At 39.2% G+C, this 21,045-nt stretch overlaps 2 protein-coding genes and 1 long non-coding RNA gene across 3 annotated transcripts; 2 read left to right on the top strand and 1 right to left on the bottom strand.

Annotated features, from left to right (window-relative positions):
* Positions 1-433: 433 nt before the first annotated feature.
* On the bottom strand, positions 434-4,448 carry eIF3a (eukaryotic translation initiation factor 3 subunit a). The gene is made up of 4 exons (XM_017143205.3): positions 4,262-4,448; positions 3,071-4,155; positions 735-3,015; positions 434-676 (listed from the first exon to the last, which is right to left on the bottom strand). The coding sequence occupies exons 1-4, from the start codon at positions 4,308-4,310 to the stop codon at positions 627-629; spliced, it is 3,465 nt and encodes a 1,154-aa protein (XP_016998694.1). The 5' UTR covers positions 4,311-4,448; the 3' UTR covers positions 434-626.
* Positions 4,449-4,512: 64 nt separating this feature from the next.
* On the top strand, positions 4,513-14,055 carry LOC108058468 (tRNA (guanine(10)-N2)-methyltransferase homolog). Its single transcript, XM_017143206.3, has 3 exons — positions 4,513-4,749; positions 9,929-10,724; positions 12,592-14,055. Exons 1-3 carry the CDS (start codon positions 4,624-4,626, stop codon positions 13,134-13,136), a joined length of 1,467 nt encoding a protein of 488 aa, XP_016998695.2. The 5' UTR covers positions 4,513-4,623; the 3' UTR covers positions 13,137-14,055.
* Positions 14,056-15,460: 1,405 nt separating this feature from the next.
* Positions 15,461-20,965, top strand: LOC138913630 (uncharacterized). The gene is made up of 2 exons (XR_011419437.1): positions 15,461-15,653; positions 20,694-20,965. It is a non-coding gene; the product is annotated as an uncharacterized lncRNA (long non-coding RNA).
* The last annotated feature ends 80 nt before the right edge of the window (positions 20,966-21,045 follow it).

Genomic DNA, 21,045 nt, shown 5'->3' on the forward strand with positions numbered 1-21,045 from the left:
CTAACGCTAGGTATGCCAAAAATACTAGTTTAGGGCTGGAACAGTAGGCGCGATGTTTAAAAGTTTCACAGCAAATAAAATCAAATTTAACAGAGCATGCAGTTTGTATGGCACTACATTATATAGCTTTAAGTCCAATAACATTCATCAAAAAGAACATAATTACTATTAAAATTGATCATATCTAAATTAGTTATAAACAAGTTTATCGCCTAAGCGTTGCCTACCATAAAATTAAATAAAACTTACCGTCAATCTTTGTATCTTTGGGAGCCTACTAAAGTAGAATTGTATTCATAATGATTAAATCGCCCAAAATTATATGATTATGTATCAAACCGCCATTTGTTTCTCAGAGAAAATGCAAAATCAATTTGATGTATGACCTTTAAGTAAATTAAATCATTAGCGCCCATGGAAGATCATTATTGGGTATTTAGAACTTGGTTATTTTATTCGATAGTACTTTCAAAAGTAAAGGTTAGCGACCAACTCATTTTTAACTATCTGGCACGAATTGGATAGATGTATGAAGTACAAATCGGATAAAATGAAAACTTATGAAGATTATTTATGTTGCGTGTATACGAAAATGCGGGCAACTACGCATCAAGCTCCGAAGAAGTTTAACGACGCTTAACGCTGGTCCATTCGCCATCATCACCGGCTTTGTTTTCTGAAAGATATAAAATGTTATGAAAATATTCCGTTGGCCTGGTGTTAATACTACTTACCCTTGTCCTGGGGTTGGTCACGCTTGGCTGCGGGCTTTTCGTCGCGAGGTGCAGGAGCCGTACGCCAGTTGCCGCCTCCACCGCCACTGGCTGCTTCTTTAGGAGCAGGTCCGCGCAAATCGCCCCGTGTTTCGCGCACATCTCGATCGCGCCTTTCGCCAGCTGGACGACGATTTTCCCGATCACCCTGACGTGGTGCGTCGCGCCAGTTTCCGCCAGTCTCGCGCTGAGGCTCCTCGGTACGACGTGGCCCTTCGTTGCGACGGAATCCACCGCGGTCATCATCCCGTTCCCGGCGCGGTCCATCCTCACGCTCACGGCGAGGTACATCATCCCTATCGCGACGAGGTCCGTCGTTGCGGAAGTCGCGGTCGCGTTCCCCTCCTCGACGCCACTTATCATCCCGCGATTGGGGAGCGCCACTGTCCTTGGGCAGAGCAGCACGCTGGGAATCCGGCTCCCGTCGTACACGCCACGAGGAGTCTCCTCCTTCGTTGTCCTTGCGGTCACGGTCTCCACCACGTTCGATGCGGTCTCCGCGCTCGATGCGCTCCCCTCCACGCTCGTTGCGCTCTCCTCCACGCTCGATACGTTCGCTACCACGCTCGCTACGATCGCCTCCACGCTCGATGCGTTCTCCACCACGCTCGTTGCGATCGCTGGCCGAAGGTGCAGCACGACGCCACTCCCCGGCTCCTCCGGCAGAAGCACTTGGACGATCACTGCCACGGGGACGCCAGGTATCGCGTTCCTTTTCGGAGCGTTCGCGCTCCACCGCCACCTCGCGGGCCAGACGTTCACGGTCTTCCTTTATTTTGCGCTCGGCCTCTTCCTCCTTGGCGCGCTGCTTTTCGTACTGGGCGCGCCGCTTCTCGTCCTCGGCCTCACGCTCCAAACGCCGGGCCTCTGCTGCGGCGCGTTCCTCGGCAGCCTGCGCCAAGCGAATCTCCTCCTCCTTGCGGAGACGCTCCTCCTCCTTTTCGCGAATAAAAGCCTGGCGGCGCTCCTCGCGGCGCCTAATAACACGGTCGGCCAGGCGTTTTTTGCGCTCCACCTCCAGGGCAATCTCAAACTTCTTAAGCTTTTCAACGTAGAGGGAAGCACGTTCCTTTTTGAGGGCTTCAAGGAATTCATCTCGGTCGGGATACATGCGCTTGAGGCGCTCCTGCTGGCTGACGGCGTCCTTCCGTTCGGTGATTGCATTCTCAATGCGTGTCTTCTCGGTGGCCTCCCAGAACTCTTTGTCCTTAACCTGTTTTTCTGCCAAGTATTTCTCGAAAAGTGGAATCTCCTCCAGGCGTTTGGCACGCTCGAAATAGTCGATTTTCTTCTCCTGCGATTTGAGCTTCGACTGCAGTTCCTTGGCCTCACGCTGCAGTTCCTCGCTCTCCCGTTTAGCGATCTGTTCAGCGTCCAATTTCTTGATGCCTTCCTCGTCTAGCTTAGAAAGCATCTTCTTTCCGTGGGCCGTTTGCGAGATTTGCTGCACCTTCTCCTTTAGACTCTTCTCCCGGATTGCTTGGATCTCGTTCTGGTGGCGCTTACGTTCCCGCTCTTCCTGCTCCTGCTCGAGGCGCTTTTGCTCAGCCAGTTTGGCCTTGCGCGATTCCTCTTCCTGACGCCTAGCCTCCTCTTCCTCGCGCGCATTGTTCTGCTTCTCAATGTACTCCTTTCGGTCCTCGATGATTTTCTGGCGCTGAAGAATTCGCTGGTGCTCGCGATCTTTGATCTCGTGGTAGTGGTGCACCATCTGGGTTCGGAGCTTGGCCCGTTGATCACGTTCACGGTTCGGATAGACGATAGAAACGGCTCTGGTCAACACGGTAGACATGTTAACCAGCTGGGAACGGATTTGCTCCGACGGCATAGACTGCAGTGCGGGCCCGTCGGGACGGTACTCGCGCTGGCTCTCGGTCAGATCAGTGCCAAAGTAGATGCTGTTTTTCTGGTGGTCAATCCGAATCTGCATGTCGTTGTGACGCACAGACTCAACAAGCAGCTTTTCCAGCTCAAAAATGTTGCAGAAGCTGGCTAGCTGCAACAGACGCTGAAACTGTATACTCTCATAGACCTGAGAGATCTGACGAATCAGACGCATAATGGTCACGTCCTTTAGTGACTGAATGTAGGGAGTGAGCAAAGTGTTCTCGGGACCGCCCTCAATGACATCAACAATAGACTGAATGCGCTTGCACAGGTTCAATGGGTTGAAGTCCACCTCCAGCCAGTTATACAAATTGCGGAAGTCCTCCGACACAAGTTGGGGAACATTTAGGCGCACCTGTGTGAAATTGATGGATTAGTAATTACTAATTTGGAAAGGCTGTGCTACCTACCACTTCGCGAATAAGCGACACCCGGGTGGGCGGCTGCGGCAGGCCAAGGAGCACAGCCAGCTTCTGGGCCTTTTCTAGAGGGCTCTTGTCCGCCTCGATGAACCGGTCGAACTCTGGATGGGCCGAGGGCAGCGGTATAGACAGAGTGGCCAGGAGGACGTGGGCAGCCATGCGCTGCAGGTCGTCCTTGGTCAGATTCTTCTTGAGCTCGCGCGTCAGCTGAAAGAGCTTCAGCAGGGCTGCAGCGTGAAAGAGCTGATTACCCGCCTTGCTGAAGACCATGGCCAGCTTCTGGTAGTAGTTTGCCATGGTCTTAGGCACGGGTGTTTTCTTGGACAGGGCCATCAGGCCGTGGATGTCCTCGATTGCCTTGTAGGCCTCCTGCCACAGCTCCATCTGGATGGCGGAGTCGAGCAGGTATAGCCTGGTATCCAGGCAGAGCTGCTGAGTCTCCACCTTGTTGATCGAGACGCCGGTTGTCTGGTTGCTGCTCTTGCAGATGTCCTCCAAGTGCTTGCGCAGCTTGTCGCACAGGCGCCGGAACTCGCTCTTGCGGTTATACTTGAGGCAGAACTGGAAGGCCATCCGGGCGATGTCGTGGTATAGCGCCTCGCAGTGGGTGTTGACGCGGAGCAGCTCCAGGCACTGGCAGTAGGACTCCCAGAGGAACTTGACCCACGGCAGCAGGATGGTACGGTCCGAGCGGTCCTGGGCGTCCTCACCGCACACAGCGCTCATCAGAATGCTTTCGGGCGTGGCGATATTGTCCAAGTCATCCAGCTCCAAAACGGCTACGGCCGCTGAGGACTGCGCCTGGGCGGCCTCAGTGTGCTCCTCCGCCATCTTCAGGTAACCGCGGATCACGTTCTCCAATGAGTTCACGTTAACCAGCTGGAACATGTTCCGGTACTGGAAAAGGCCCTCCTTGGCGATGTGAGACTTCTTGAGCTCCACGCACAGGTACAGGTACTTGAACATGAGCGGCTCAATGACCGTCTCCGAGTAGGCGTAGTTCCATCGCTTGTTCCGGAACACTTCCTGCAGAGTGTCCAGCGCCCTTAGAGGCTTGCCCACCTCGATGAACTCTGCGGCGAAGAGAGACGAAGAGAGAGAGTATTAAGTGAGCGGCAGTTTCGCGGTGACGGAGCGGTTCTCTTCGGCCACCGCATGGAAAATTTTCAACACACTCACCATTGGCTCTTTTTAGAGCATTTTCCGGGCGTTGCGTGTACCGAGCCATTTTCGATTGCTTGAATTACTTGCGGCGGCACTTGAAGTTGATTTTGTTAACAGGTCTGGACGGTTCTGAGACCTGGAGCTGCTGAAAATTGTTTAAATCTTCGGCTCGCTTACGTGTGGCCTGCGAGATTTATGCAAAATGGCCGAGTTGACGGGTCGCAGGGCTGCACCCCGCTGCTGTTATCGATAGGGCAGGTCTGCAATCGATAGTTGGCGATGTTGGTCTGGCCGCACGACAGCCCTACCCGATGTAAACAAAAACACGCGGAAGCCTTGTATATGAAATTCATCCAAATTAAAAACTTAAATTAAACATGGGCAGCTATAGGAAATACATCTTGTGGTTCGCCCAGGAGCATGTTGACTTTCGAGTGCATGAGTTCGAATCCCTGGTTAAAATGTTTGGACTCCAGGTCAGGAGGCTCACAGAGGAGACCTTGGTAAATAAAAGGTTCTATAACTTAATATTTTAAGAGAATGGTTTTCCTAATATACATATGCATATTTATACAGTGGCTCACAGCTTATTTCGTGCAAAGGTAAACTTAAAATTCAAACTCGTATAGCTAACAAACTATACGATAATTTACCAAAATTTAAATGCAGTTATGTTAGGTAGTATTCTGGCCCTTATTAACCCACTTTTCTATTTTAAGATTTCATAGAATAACACTAAAAATTAAAAACAACTAAAATCATTGACTTTTTTAATGTCACAGCTTATTTCGTGCAAAACTTTAAAATTATTATTATTTGAAAATTATGGCTAAAAATGTGTTTTTTTTATTTCTACATTGAAGCGCCAATTATTAACAATTTTCTTTGGAATTTTAATTATGTCAAATACACTAAAAAAAAGTTACATGCAAAAAAAATAAAATAATCAATTAAAATGTTTAAATGTGTATATATATATATATATATATATATATACATATACATATACATAAACATGAAATATACCAAAATTTAAGGAATCTCAAGGGCTATACAGTTTAAAGTTCTAAGGAAAATCGTTAGAGCCGTTTTTGAGAAAATTAAAAAAAAAGCTTAAAAAAAAGTTTAAACAAATTTTCTTTTGTTCATATCTTTTTAACTATTACATTTACACAAATTGCATATAGAAGGCGTTTATAGCATTTAAAAATACCTTTCAAACGAGATGCATGTATAGAAGTTACGGCTTTCCGAATTTTAGCTATTTATAGCTGTTTTCCCCCTAAACTAGCGGGTTTTTCCAAAAGTGGTAGAACAAAAGTTTTTTATATCGATGTGATGAACGTCATATCAAATTTTCAGAACTTAAAAAACATATTTTGGACAAACTGACAAGCGGACAAACTGACAAACAGAATTAAATTTTCATTTTGGGAAGAAGAAGAAAATCTTATTTTGGCTATAACTTTTGAACGGAGCGTCGGATTTTATCATATGACCCCTCATTCGACGGGTATTTTCAATAGGAATACAACTAAAACATTGCGAGGGGGCTTTTATCCCCACCGGCCCCAACAGCTCCAAAAATTTGAAATTTTTACTTTTTCACTTTCACCCCTCTCTCTCCCAAACCATAGTGATACCTTTTACTCGTAGAGTAAAGCGGTATATTGTATGTAACAGGGAGAAGGAAGCGTTTCCGACCCTATAAAGTATATAAATTCTTGATCAGGGTCACTAGCTGAGTCGATATAGCTATGTCCGTCTGTCTGTCTGAGATCTCGGAAACTACAAAAGCTATTCTTGCGTTTCCTACGCAGCGCAAGATTTCCGAGAAGTATAAATGCAGTTTTGTTGTGTATATTTATACCTATCGAAATGAAGAAGACATTTTTCAAACCATACATTAAAAAGTTATGCGCAATCAAAATATGGAACCGTTGCACGGCCTAAGTGCTAAAATAATTTTTTTTTCGTACGTAGAACGTATCTTTAAAAAAATATTTTTTGTTTCAAAATTTTAATTTTTTAAAGCCTACCTTCTGAAAAATAAGAATCGATTTGTATGGCAGCTATATAAAGGGACGGAGGTAAAATAATGAGATTAATATATGTGCGTAATATCAGTAATTAATTAAGTTGTGCAAACTAACATCTTAAACCGTGTAAGAACTGTACTCGTTGGATATATACATAGGGTTTTTTAAATTCGCTTCAAAAATTAGATATCTTGGAAATGGTGAAAAGAAACAAAATAGTCGGGTTCCCCGACTATCAGATACCCGTTACCTAAAGGGAGATGGAGATATAAAACTTTGATTCCGCATAACTTTTTAACGAACGGTCCGATTTGAAAAATTTCTAAATTTCGATAGGTACAAATAAACGCAACAAGATTGCATTTCTAATTTTCCGAAATCTTAAAAATGTGGCCGCTAGACACTTTTTAAAATCGTTTGTGGATGATTCTGGGGGTTAGAGGGGGCGTGGCGTTCGGCTGAAAACTTTTAAAACCACAGGGAGGCAACACTACTACTATTTTGACCGCAGCTATATGTTTTTATGTTTTTTGACTGGTTTCTTAAATTTGTTTCTCCCTAAAAAAATTCTAAAATTATTCTAAGTAACCCGATAAAGAGTGTATCTTTTAAAAAACTTTAACATCGAAACAAACCATGAATCCGTTTGCCTGTGAAACCTCAGAAAAGTTGGCTATTTCAGCATTTTTCGAAATTTGGGGTCCTTATGCTAGGAATCCTTGCGTCGGGGAACTTTTTCGAAAACGCAATTTAATTCGTAATGAATTCAAAAATATAGCATCCATCGAGGTAAATTTAAGATGCATTAATTTTGTTTCATAGTGTAATTATTAACTTCTATATCTCTAAAATTCATTAGACTTACTTAAGCTTAACTTCTAAAGTGGTTGGAATTTCGAAATTTTGATTTGCAGAATTTTAGGTCTTGAAAGGACCTAATTAGAAATCTAAAAGAAATTTCGATATCCCCCATAATTTGGGGGCTACATTAAAAATTTACTTTTCGATTTAAAAAATCTAAACCACTGCTCCGATCGAGATGATTTTTCGGTAAATGGTTATTCTATGGCCCAAATGCTTAAGTTTAATTTTTTAAGTTTTTAACATTTTGTTAAAGTATTTTTAACGAATTTATTTAGATTTCCTAAGTTATTGCGTTGCATTTTGTGGGAGCCTGCCGAGAGAACGAAACCCAGAGAGCGGATGCCAAGAGAGCGACGGCCGAGAGAGCAACAGCCAAGAAATGGGGTGGGGTAGTGCTGCACGGAAAGGGGAGGGGAAAGAGGCAATTTAAGTTAAATTTGTTTTTGATTTTAAAAACTTAAACTCCGATCAAAATGATTTTCGATCAATAGTCAGTCCTGTGGATCAAATGCTTAGGTTTTATTTTTCATTTTGTAGCAGAAGTAAGAACCTTATTTAATTTCCACCGTGGAAGAAAGTAGAAAATTACTACAAATTCTGTAAGCAAAGCCAAAATGTTTCCAAGTTAAATATTAATCTTAAGATTCGAACTTTTGACCAAATACGTATGTACATATGTACATTTGGATATGTTTTGATTTGATAATATATGTATCTACAATACATGTACATACACACAATGTGTGTGTATGTTTCTATTCGAAACTAGATAATGTGCTTAAATACAAATAAAATGATTTATTTCCTTTCAGCCAATGCAAAATTATTCGAGCTTAAAATTAATAACTACACAGGCCGACAAAATGTGACATGGGTCGGTGTCCCGGCCTGCCACCATTTTATTTCGATAAATTACGCTTTTCTAAGCAAAAGTTGCCACTACGCCCATAGTCCATCAGCTCTGGTATTTGCGGTATCTTTAATTTAAGAAAAACACAAATTTTCTTCGGCTTTTGTGATATATCTTCAAGAGTGGTCAACCAATTTGGGTAATCTTTTCGGAATTAAATAGTTACATGTCTCTTTTATACACACAAAAAAAAACTTGGTAAAATCAACTGTAATAATTGTCAAACAGGCCCCAACCAGCAAAATTGTCAATTCTACTAAGTAAATAGTCATTTCACAACAACAAAATACACACAATTAGCAAAGACACAAACCCAAAGCAAAAACAAAACACACGTTACTATTTTAATAGTTACGTAACTATCTTTGTTAATCAATTTTACCAAGCAAATTTTTTTGTGTGTACAGTCGTTTTGGAAAATTCAATCTAACTCAACCACAAGAGGAGGTGGGCGCATTCTAAATTTTAAAGTCACAGCAAAGTTTAAAAATCTTAATTTGTGAACAGCGTTTAAAAATTAAATAAAAATATTTTCTTCTACAATGCATTTTTGACCCAAAGATACCTTATGTCCTCAATTTTTAAGCCACTCATCAGGTTTTTGTGAATTGTTTTGGAATTTTTAAAATTGTTTTTCTTACTTCCTTCACAGTGACGATTCACAAACAGTGCCCAAACCTGTCACAATTTTAAATAACATATTTCTAAACGATCTAAGTAGTTTTGCTTTGAATATAAGCACATGAGCGTAGGCTACTAATCTTTGGGGGCTGAAATGCCTGAAGTGTAATCCCCCTCCAGCTTTTAACTTACGCCCATGTATAAATATTTTTAAAGCAAGGGTCACTTGTGCTCAAAAATAGTTATGCGTTACGTAAAATTGTGACAGGTTTGGGCACTGTTTGTGAATTGTCACTGTGAAGGAAGGAAGAAAAACAATTTTAAAAATTCCAAAACAATTCACAAAAACCTGATGAGTGTCCTAAAAATTAAGGACATAAGGTGTCTTTGGATCAAAAATGCATCGTAGAAGAAAATATTTTTATTTAATTCTTAAACGCTGTTCACAAATGAAGATTTTTTAAACTTTGCTGTGACTTTAAAATTTTGAATGCGCCCACCTCCTCTTGTGGTTGACTTAGATTGAATTTTCCAAAACGACCGTATAAAAGGAACATGTAACTATTTAATTCCGAAAAGATTTCCAAAATGTGTTGACCACTCTTGAAGATATATCCCAAAAGCCGAAGAAAATTTGTGATTTTCTTAAATTAAAGATACCGCAAATACCATAGCTGATGGACTATAGGCGTAGTGGCAACTTATGCTTAGAAAAGCCTCATTTATCGAAATAAAATGGTGGCAGGCCTGGACACCGACCCATGTCACATTTTGTCGGCCTGTGCTATCGATCAAATATGGAATCTGAAAATAATACGTTACTTTGCTGTTTTTGTATTGGATTCCAATCTTTTACTGTGTGTACAAAGGTTTTCGTTTCATTCAAAACAAAAAATTTGAAAACAACAAATTCCAATTTACAACCAAGTTTACATATTTGTGCGCAAATTAAAATTGCAAGGTTGTTTACACAAAGGTTTTCAAAAAACGCGCAAATAAGAAATAAGAATGTCCTGACAACCCAATTTCCTAACTCCAAACTAATATAAAGCGAACGAAGTCGCTTCGGGTATAGCTAGTACATTTATATAACAAATTAAAACAAAAATAAATCTAGTTAAACAAATTAAATTAAGAAATAAGTTAAATTGTTGAAATACAAATTTTCTGTTTTTTTTTTGTCTTTTGTCTCTTTGTGGACTGTCGTCCACAATGATAATCCATATTTAATTATTTTTAATTTGGTAGAGACCTTTTTGGCTGGTCGAGTTCCAAAACCAGGAGTCTGCCCTGAAGTACGCATCCCGATCCGTTTCATTGCGCGGCATTTTCGAGCTGTACGCCCACGCCAGCAATTTGCCCGAGTTTCACGAGAGGCTCCGAGATCATTTAAATACGAACCGCAACTCGCTGGCAGGATACTTCCAGCCGGACACCAGCTTCAAGATCGTAGTGGAGACCTACAACAAGCACTTCAGTCAGCGCGAAAAGGTCGCTAAAATCGAGTCTATGGATTACTTGCCCATAGAGGGCCCAGTCAACCTAAAGAATCCCCAGGTGGAGTGGTGGTACATCGAATTTTGGGGCCTGGATCCAACAGCTGTACCGCCCGACCCTGAGGCCATTTTATTTGGCCGGTTGTTGGCCTCTGGTCAGAGGCATTTGATCAAGGAGCTGTCGCTTAAGCAGCGGAAGTTCATAGGGAACACGAGCATGGATGCCCAGCTGAGCCTGCTGATGGCCAACCAGGCAATGGTGAACGAAGGTGACTTGGTATTCGATCCCTTCGTTGGCACGGGCTCGCTCCTCGTTAGCGCGGCAAAGTGGGGTGGCTATGTTCTCGGAGCCGATATAGACTACATGATGGTGCATGCCCGCTGTCGACCGAGCCGCATTACCCAGAAGGTGCGAGAAAAGGATGAGAGCATTCGGGCCAACTTAAAGCAATACGGCTGTGGCGATCGCTACGTGGACGTCGTGGTGGCGGATTTCTCCAACCGGTTGTGGCACCCTCGCATCTCCTTCGACAGTATCATAACAGATCGTAGGTATCGACTAGACATCTGCATAAATAACAAAAAATTACTTATTCGAATTGACAATGTTCAACATGAGTTGAATGAGCTGACTTAAAACTCAGTCGAACCAGAAAAGGTGATGGAAAACGAATCGAGTAAATGAGAGCACGAACAACTCAGACGAAAAACATATACATATATTTGGCTTTTTGTCAATTTTTTAAATTGAGTTTTTTTTTACATTATTAATTATTAATTAATTATTTTATTATTTTTATTAGACTAAACCAGCGGTCGGCACACACATACGTTGACATTTTGTTTTATATTTGTGTGAGTAATTTGCACTGGGCAGCTCATCGATGTGTGTGTGCAGACCGCTGTTCTACAGTGTACGTGAGCGAGCAGCGGCTGAGCAGAACAAAACCCTATGCTCACTTAATAGGACGCTGCCGACCGCTGGTCTAAACACATATTCAAAACATAAAAAATATAAAAAAAAATAAACAAAAAGTAGCTTCATTGCTGTATTAAACGATTAAAAACAAAAAAAAAACAAGAAAGGAAGCTAGCTTCGGCCAGCCGAAGCTTATATACCCTTGCAGATCATTCCTATTAATTAACAAATCGCAAAAATGTTCAATTTTCTAATATTTCTCATTAATTTTCCGATCGTTCCTATGGCAGCTATATGATATAGTCGTCCGATTTTGATTAAATTAAAATTGAAATTCGGAAATATTTAAAAAGAGTCATATCCTAGAGTAGAAGATAATACAATAAAAACCAAAGAAGCTAGAATTTATTTCCTATTACTTTTCCATTAATTTTCCGATCGTTCCTATGGCAGCTATATGATATAGTCGTCCGATTTTGATTAAATTAAAATTGAAATTCGGAAATATTTAAAAAGAGTCATATCCTAGAGTAGAAAATAATACAATAAAAACCAAAGAAGCTAGAATTTTTTTCCTACTACTTTTCCATTAATTTTCCGATCGTTCCTATGGCAGCTATATGATATAGTGGTCCGATTTTTTAAATAATTAATTCGAAATTCAGAAATATTTAAAAAATAACATCCCCAAAAGTAGAAGGTAATATTTCAAAAAACACCGAAGCTAGAATTTTTTAAAGTTTTTTTTCCGATTGTTCCTATGGGAGCTATAAGATATAGTTGTCCGATCCGGTCGGCTCCGACATATATACTACCTGCAATAGAAAGAAGACTTTTGCGAAAGTTTTGTCCCGATAGCTCAAAAACTGAGAGACTAGTTTGCGTAGAAACAGACAGACGGACAGACGGACAGACGGACGGACAGACGGACATGGCTAGATCGACACGTCTTGTGATGCTGATCAAGAATATATATACTTTATGGGGTCGGAAACGTCTCCTTCACTGCGTTGCAAACTTCTGACTGAAATCATAATACCCTCTGCAAGGGTATAATGAGGTATCGTTTATAAAAATCGTTAATAAAAAAATTAATATGTTACGTTAATGTTAAAAAAAATTCAATTTGTTTGTGAAACGCGTCGCAACGAATACTTTTGTGACTGACTGTATAGCAAAACAAATTTAATTCTCTATTTTGACCTTATGAAGTCATGTATGAAAATCGAAAGGATTCGAATAACTCGAATGATTTCAGACTACTCAAATATGACATTCTGTTTACTCTGTCCCTCGTTTAACTCTGGGCCTTTGCTGTCATACTCTATACGGACCAAGATTCAATCCATTCTAGTCATAGTGTGCTGAGCCTTACTCAACTCTGTTCTATTCGAATGGAATCATTTCAAAGCCTGTTTGATTCCAGTCATGCAGATGTCTAGTATCGCATTCAATCGTTTGAAAAAATGAATAATTTGACTATCTATTATTTTAAGCTCCATACGGAATACGCGAAGCTACAGAAAAGGTGCAGACGAAGAACAGCTCAAAGGACAACATCAAAAGAGAGGACATGGTACATTATCCGTCAACGTCGCATTATTCCTTGCAGAGTCTATACGGAGATCTAATGGAGTTCGCCGCGAGGCATTTGAGACTGGGCGGACGTCTTGTCTGTTGGCTGCCCTTCCACCGCGAGGACTACGACCCCAAGATCCTACCACATCATCAGTACTTGCATCTGGTGGCCAACTCCGAGCAGCCTTTGACTGGAAACACTGCACGCCGCCTGCTCACCTATGAAAAGTGTGCCGAGTACAGTTCACCAGACCCATCCTTGGTTACGGCAACACAGATGCCCACTCTATCGCAGGATTTTAGAGAACGTTACTTCAATAACGCTTTGGAGTCACGGAAGGAGCGTCGTATGCGAAAGGCTGAGCAGCGAGAACAGGGCCGCGTGGAGATGAAGGCACGGGGAAAGATTCCCACGGATGGACGTTCAAAAAAATGTGATCTAAACAATGCTCGTTTTACATGATGATATTATGACCAGGCGAACTCCATAACGCCTCCAAGTAATACTAATTTCAATTTAAAGCTAGGTCCGATTTCTCGTAGAATGTCAAAATTCTCTTTTTTTAAGTTTAAACCCAGAAAATGTAAAATTTAACATGCGGGCGAGAAAATGGCCTTAATTGGTCAGATAAGAATGGAGGTTACATAGAGAACAGCACGTTTTGTGTGTTTTTTATTTCCCTGCTGAGGGTATTATAGTTTTTGTCAGAAGTTTGTATAATTTTTATACCCGTTACTCATAGAATATTTGTGAAAATGAATGCAACAGGAAGAAAAACACGTTTCCGAGCATATAAAGTATATATTCTTGAACAGGATCACTAGCACAGTCGATCTAGCAATGTCCGTCGGCCCCTCTGTCCGTCTGTCTGTATGTCTGTCTGTCTGTATGAACGCTGAGATCTCGGAAACTATACAATCTAGAAAATTGAGATAAACCATGCAAATTCTACTCCCCCATAACGCCCTTAATCGCCTTAAATGGTTTTAAAATGTGTCTGGCCCCCACATCTTAAAAGATTTTGAAAAATATAAATTTTTCAATTTTGTTGTGTTTATTTATAGCTATCGAAATGTTAAAGAAATTAAGTTCGTAGTAATCCGATTGACATGAAAGATTTAGAGAAATTCCTCTAGCTGAAGATTCGGTTCCGTTCGCTTTATAGATTCGATAGTTTCGAAACCAAATTCATTTGGGATATTCAACTGCATTGCAAAAGTGTAAAATTTTTAAGTTTGCCAGACAATAATTGTGAACTACCCTTTTTAAAAAAATGTTTGCAAGATATTGACTTATAAGAAAAGGCTCACTATTTTTTATATATTGCTTGATGATTTTTGATGGAAAAATAAATGCAAGGGAGGCTTTGCCTAAAACATGACTGCCATTTGTAAATACAAATTTCCCCCTCTTAACTTTATAGTAGAAGTCCGCGTCTTCTTAGGCGTTAAATGTGTGGAGACGGACATTCTTGTTTGGTTTCACCAAAAAGTTGGTTAAATCGCGAGTTTTTCAGCTGATTGGGTGACCAACTTCTTGGTCAAGAAGGTCATTTCCTTACTGTCCTATCTAAGCCCGCATTTAAATATCCAAAAATCCGAAAATAAAACAGCGAAAACTTTGGCTAGATATGCATGGTTTAACAATAGCATTTACCAAATAAACAAACATTGGTCGCCAAAAGGAACAAAATCTATACCCGAATTCTAAAGCGATAATTGGCTTTTGGGTTGTCATCACCCGACTTTTTAGTGCTTTTGTAGTATTTAAAACCTCTATTCGAAACCATTATTTTTACACAAGTACAACAGATTTGTATACATAGGCTAAGGTATTGAAGGCCTTGAAAACTATTTTGAATAGAAATTGTTGTTTGAACTGCTTACACTTTTTAAACTTTTGCAAAGCATTTGAATACCCTAATTGTGTTCAGGAATATTGTATGATGTCTAAACCTGCAGTGAAATTAAATGAAAACAAGAAAGGAGACTAACTTCGACCATTCAAGGGCTATAGTTAATAGTTAGTATTAAATTAAATAGTTAGTACTAACAAAAAAATACAAAAATATTACACAATGTTGGATGAGGATTGGTGAATAGAAACCTAATGGATAAGAATTCGAGATGTACGCGTAATCTGCCGTAACTCAAGAACATATCACATATGGGCACTTCCACCAAAAAGTCCACCAAGCCAAATAACTTTAAACTTGAATAAAACATATTTCCACATGATTTTGCACCAAATTAGGTTTCTAATTAGTTTGATCCTGAGCCTTACTAAAAATTTGAAATAAAGTTTGATTATTTTTATGACAAACCCCACCAATATACACAAAAATTAGTTTTTGGTTATTATTGTTTTCGTGCAAAAGTATGTAACAGCTAGAAGGAAGCGTTTCCAACCCCATAAAGTATATATATTCTTGATCAGGGACACTAGCCGTGTCGATATAGCCATGTCTGTCTGTGCGTCCAGCCGAGTCCATCTAGCCATGCTCGTCTGTCCGCTTCTATACGAACTAGACTCTCAGTTTTAAAGCTATCACGAAGAGAATTTTTCAAAAGTCTTCTTTCTTTTGCAGGTAGTACATACATATGTCGGAACGAGCCGGATCGGACCACTATATCTTATGGCTCCCATAGGAGTAGTCAAATAAATAATAGAAAAAACATTGAAATTTTGTAGAAAGTAGGCGTTTTGATTTTTGACAAATTTAAACCAACATTTTAAATATATTACTGGAACACTTGGTATTTATTTTACCTGCGAGGGTTGTAAACCCTTCTCTTTTTGGCAGCGGGCGCGGACGGACGTGCCTTGGATAGTGCTCTAATTAAGTGAAGATTTAAATCAGTGTGGTTAGAAAGAATACTACCATTGAGTAGATAAAGTCTTGTTTATTTGTGATTTATTCTTTTTAAATCCCGATTACTCTTTTTAGAGGAGATTTTTAAAGATTTTTTTCTGAATAAGGTGAGTCTTTGGCAAAAAAAGGTGGTCAAGCCGGCGAAAAACATGGCGGACGCCGAAAATTCGGCGGCCGGCCATTTAAACATCAGCAGTGCTAGCAAAAATATAAGTCGAAGTGATGATTCTAAGAAAAGAAAACTTGTACTGAATAATCTTGATGATCAGCATGTTTTAAAGCTCGCGAATTTAAGTTCTAATAAAGAGTCCACAAGCTCTATGGATTCTGAGAATTCATTTTTTGATGTAATGGACGAGGGCGCTAAAGGTGTCTCATTTCCAGCTAACGAGCCGGTTAACCTCAAATATCAAGCTACCAGTAGCAACAACAACGCAGTTAGCAACAATGGTTCTTCTGACAGGACTGAAAATCTTTACGATGTGCTCCACGTTGGAGTAGCAAGTGTTCTGCTGGACACCAAGGAGTGTAAGAGTACGGAAAACATCATTGCTAAAAATGGTCTTTATCTTTTTGGTAAAATAAAAGACGTAGGTTTGAAAAATATCTGTAACATAGTTGTATTAGGTGCGAAGCTTTATAAAGTTGTCTTTAAGGAGTGGAGAGATGCCAATGCGTGTGTTTTAAACAAAAAGCTAGCTGATATGAAAATAAGTGCGTTTATACCGAAAAATTTTACTGAAACCAGTGGTGTTATCAGGAACGTTCCTGTTGACTTGAGTGACAAAGAACTTGAGGCGAACATTGATTCGTTGATTGAGGTCAAGAGTGTGGAAAGGATTTGTAGAAAGGTGAAAAGTACTAATACTGATGGAGAAAACACGTTTAAATTGGAGCCTACAGAATCAGTTAAAATTAATTTCTTAGGTACCGAAATTCCGGAGTCGATTTCTGTGTTTGGAGTTATTAACCTAAAAGTTACTCACTTTATTCCCAATGTTAGACAGTGTTTTAAATGTGGACGACTAAATCACACCACAAGTCGCTGCAAGGCTAAGGATAGGTGCAGGAGCTGTGGTGCCCAGGACTGTAAAAATACCTGTAAAGTTAAAAAGTGTATTTTGTGTAATAGCCCAGATCATCATTCCTGGAGTAGGTATGAATGCCCTGTATGGGCAAAAGAGATGCACTTAATGAAACTAATGACGATTCAAAAAATGTCCAGGAAGGAAGTCCTGGAGAAATATTCTTTGCCCAGTGAATTTCAGGTTTTTAATAAGTATGATCAAGATTTTCCTTCATTAACTCAGACAAGCATTCCGGTGACAGTCAACAGAGATGAGGTAGTGAACAAATCATTAAAAAAAACATTCCTATGTGACCAGATTAGTGCAGAGACCGACTGCACCTATTATGAAACCCAATTTCCCTCCTTTGGAGTCCTATGAACATGTGAAATCTGACTGGAAATTTAAATATCCAGACAGAGAGGAAATTTCAGAAAAAGACAGTACATTTTTACTCATTAAGGACTTAATTCAACTTATTTTACCTCTTGCTGAGGGTAAGAGTGAAATTCTGGAAAGTGTCATGAAAATACAAAATAAAATAGAATTTTTAAAGCAAGACAAAAGAAAACTAACACGTAATAAATCTGATATGACGACCGTTAATCATTTAAATGCCTATTAAAATTTATCAACATAATGTCCAATCTTTATCTTATAATAAAAACGATATTGAGTTTGTCTTAAATAACAATAACTATGACATTGCAGTTCTTTCTGAAGTTTTTTCTCACAATGTGTTAAACAATCGAAGAAAGATTGCGCTTTTCAATATAATTGAGAAACATAGAGACGACAATTATGGAGGTGTGGCCATTGCGTTTAGAAAATGTATTAAATTCAAAAGCATTACTTACAGGACTGATAACGACGTTATTGTTGCAACAACATTAAACCTAAACCCCAATATAACTATGATTTCTGTGTATTTTGAACCTTCATTATCCATGGATGATTTCAAGTGTGAAATTCTAAATATTCTTGACTTTTCTGATAATTTAAACAATGTCTTTATTATTGGTGATTTCAATGCCAGGAATACAGTCCTAGGTGATTATACTAACAATGCTCGAGGTAAATTTCTTATTGAATCAATGAACAATGCTGGTTTTGTTTGCCTGAACTCTGGTAGTCCTACGTACAGAAGACATATTGATAGTGCGCAAGGTTCTGTGCTGGATCTAGCTTTCACAAATGCTGGGCTCAGTACATCCTGGGAGTGCAAACCTTTATTTGTTGGTGGTAGTCATCACCACCCTGTAAATATAGAAGTTCTTGATACAGCAATGAAAAGCAGTACCTTCATAGCAAAAAACAGATTATTGAACAGTTTAGGAAAAACGGTTTTAAACGGTGACATTACTAACATAGCTAGTACCATTAAGGAAAAAATTAAAAAATCTACTTACATTATCAAAAAGAATAGGATTCCTAAACTGTGGTGGAATAATGACCTCAAAATTCTTTTCGAGAGATACAAGGCTACTCAGACCTTAGCTAACAGACACCCTTCAATGGATAACTATATTTTAGCTGTCAATGTAAAGGCAGTATGGAAAAAGGCTGTGAAAGCTGCAAAGAGTCTCTCTTATATGGAGAAATTAGAAGAAATAAATGAACAACCTTCTAATCAGTCTGCTTGGAACTTCCTAAAAGCTCTTAAAAATTTAGATTCTGGTAACTATTGTAAATTAAATATGTCTGATCAAGAAAACTATCTGCAGTATCTGGAACAACAAATACCAACGGATGTTTCGAACTCAATGTTTCATGATCAAATAGTGGATGCTGAACTCTTTCAAGAATTTAACTTAGTTGATCTTAACCTGGTTTTAAGCAAAAAAAAGAAAAGTGCTGGAGGTCATGACGGTGTAACTTTTGAGATGTTAAACAACCTTGACTCTAATTGTAAATCACACATGCTGAAGCTTTTTAATCAATTAATCAGAGACAATAGGATTCCCGAGGAATGGAGAATAATTAAAATTATTCCTATTCCCAAAAAAGATAAGGACCTTACGGATTACAAGAACTTCAGACCCATTTCCCTTATATCTGTTTTTGCCAAAACGATAAATAAAATGATTAAGGAAAGGTTGTGTGAATTTATTGAAAGTGAGTACATTTTGCCTGCTAGGTGTTTCTCTTATAGGAAAAACAGATCAGCTGCTATGTGTCTGAACGATATTTTAAACTCGTGTGAGCTATACAAATCACGTAAAAAGTCCGTGGCAATGGTAATTCTTGATCTTGAGAATGCATACAATTGCGTCAATTTGAATTTCCTCAAAAGAATTATGGTTTCGGAAAACATTCCTCCAATTTTTATCAATTGGATACATAACTTTTTTAAAATCAGAATACTAACTCTAGGTAAATACACTAAAACAGTAACAGGAGGTATTCCGCAGGGCAGTTGTTTGTCGCCTGTTCTCTTTAATTTGTACACGAAACGCTTACATCAAATACAAGACAGGAATACTGAGGTTTTTCAATTCGCAGACGATTTTATCATCTTATCCAGTAAGAGATTTTTTCAAGATATGGAGGATAACTTACAGTCTAAAATCAATGACTTCGAACTGCTATGCAGTGATATCAATATGTCCTTCAACTCAGGTAAAACCGTTTCACTAGTTATGTGCAACGGAAATAGTAGAACTCTTAACATTCAAGCAACTAGTGGAGTTATTAGGCAAGTGAGGAATACAAAGTTACTCGGTAGGATAATCTCGTCCAACGGTTCCCAGATTGAACAAGTTAAAAAAATCAAAGGTGATAATAATAATGCGATGCAAATTTTAAACTTAGCAACCACAATTAAGTCAGGTTTAAGACCAAAAGTTGCGACTAACATTTTTAAGACCTTTATTAGGTCAAAGAATGAGTACGCACTCACCTCATATGGTAATCTTACAAAGTCTTCCAGTAAACAGTTGTTCATTACACAGGCAAAATCTCTCAGAAGATGTGTTGGAGTAAATCCTTTTACCCCAAAATTTATGGTTTTTGCTTTAGCTGGTGTTATCCCGCCTTGTTATAGAGCTAAAATCTTGACTGCTAAGGAACTCATTAAGCTTAAAACAATCGATGTTAACAGATTTAATACAATTATTAATTCTAATATTAAAACCAGCTATAAGGTAGTCTATGATTCACTCAAACTTATCATTGACAGAATACAAATTGCAGATCATTATACGTATTTTAAGAATATTGTTATCCAACTAAATTTTTCGTCTAACAACAAAAAGGATATTGCAAAAGAGGAGGCCAAAGGTAGATACAGTGAATTGATCAGTTATTTCAGGCAGAATGATTACAATATCATATCCACGGATGCCTCTGTCACAAGCTCGTGCACAGGACTCGGCATAGCCGCTATCTGTGATAGGAGTAATGAAATGTACAAAATAGAGAATAGAATGAGCTCGGTTCAGGCTGAACTCTTAGCAATTAAACAAGGTTGTATCCTAGCTATTAAATCTAACTGGAGGAAGGTGGCCATACTTACAGATAGTAAGGGCGCGCTTATGGTACTACGTAACAAAAACTGTGATAATAACACAGTATCTGATATTCATAATCTTCTTAGTATTTCGTGTATATCCTCATGCTACCTGCAGTGGATACCTGGTCATATGTCTCTAGACTTAAACGAAAAGGCTGATTTTTTAGCTAAACAGGCCGTTTATGATGGCACTGATATTGATTACAAACTTAGTATAGGTGAAGCTAAAAGATTGCTAAATCAAGAGATTTGGAAAGAATGGGGATCTGAGTACGAAAGATTAGCAAGGGAGGATGGAGGCATCTTTGCGAAGACTTATCCTACATTATCAATTATTCCGTGGCACATAAGACTTAAATGGAATGCAAAAGACATTAAATTGATTAATAGATTAATGACTGAGTCTACATATGACAATTGTTTTCTGTTTCGTATTAAGGCAATTGACAGCAATCTTTGTACCTTATGTAATCTGATCGACGATGCTAATCACCAAATTTTTAACTGCCAAAGACATATCTTGATCAGAAGAAAATATAAAATCTTTAATCGTTTCTTTAATATTTCAGATCTCATTTTATCAAAAGAGCAGCTTTTTTATAGAGAAGTTGCAAAATTTATTAATGAAGCACAAATCAACTTGTAGGTAATTTTTATTTAACGTTAATTATATCCATGTAGAAAGGTAATTCGTGGATTTGCCACCGGCCAACCCCGCTGTTCGGGAAGCATCCATGCGATACTATCCCGATATATCGTATCTGGTCATATGCACACGTCGTGCGACCATCACTATCAGCAAGCATTGCTGAAAACAAAGCCAAAAAAAAAAAAAGAGGGTTGTAAACTTTGAAATTATAGCTCCGTCGGTTTTATTCTCTTCTAATCTGGGATAGACTTTTTTTAATATTTCATAATTTT

Source organism: Drosophila takahashii, chromosome 3R (genome assembly GCF_030179915.1).
Source record: "Drosophila takahashii strain IR98-3 E-12201 chromosome 3R, DtakHiC1v2, whole genome shotgun sequence".
Lineage (NCBI taxonomy): Eukaryota > Metazoa > Arthropoda > Insecta > Diptera > Drosophilidae > Drosophila > Drosophila takahashii.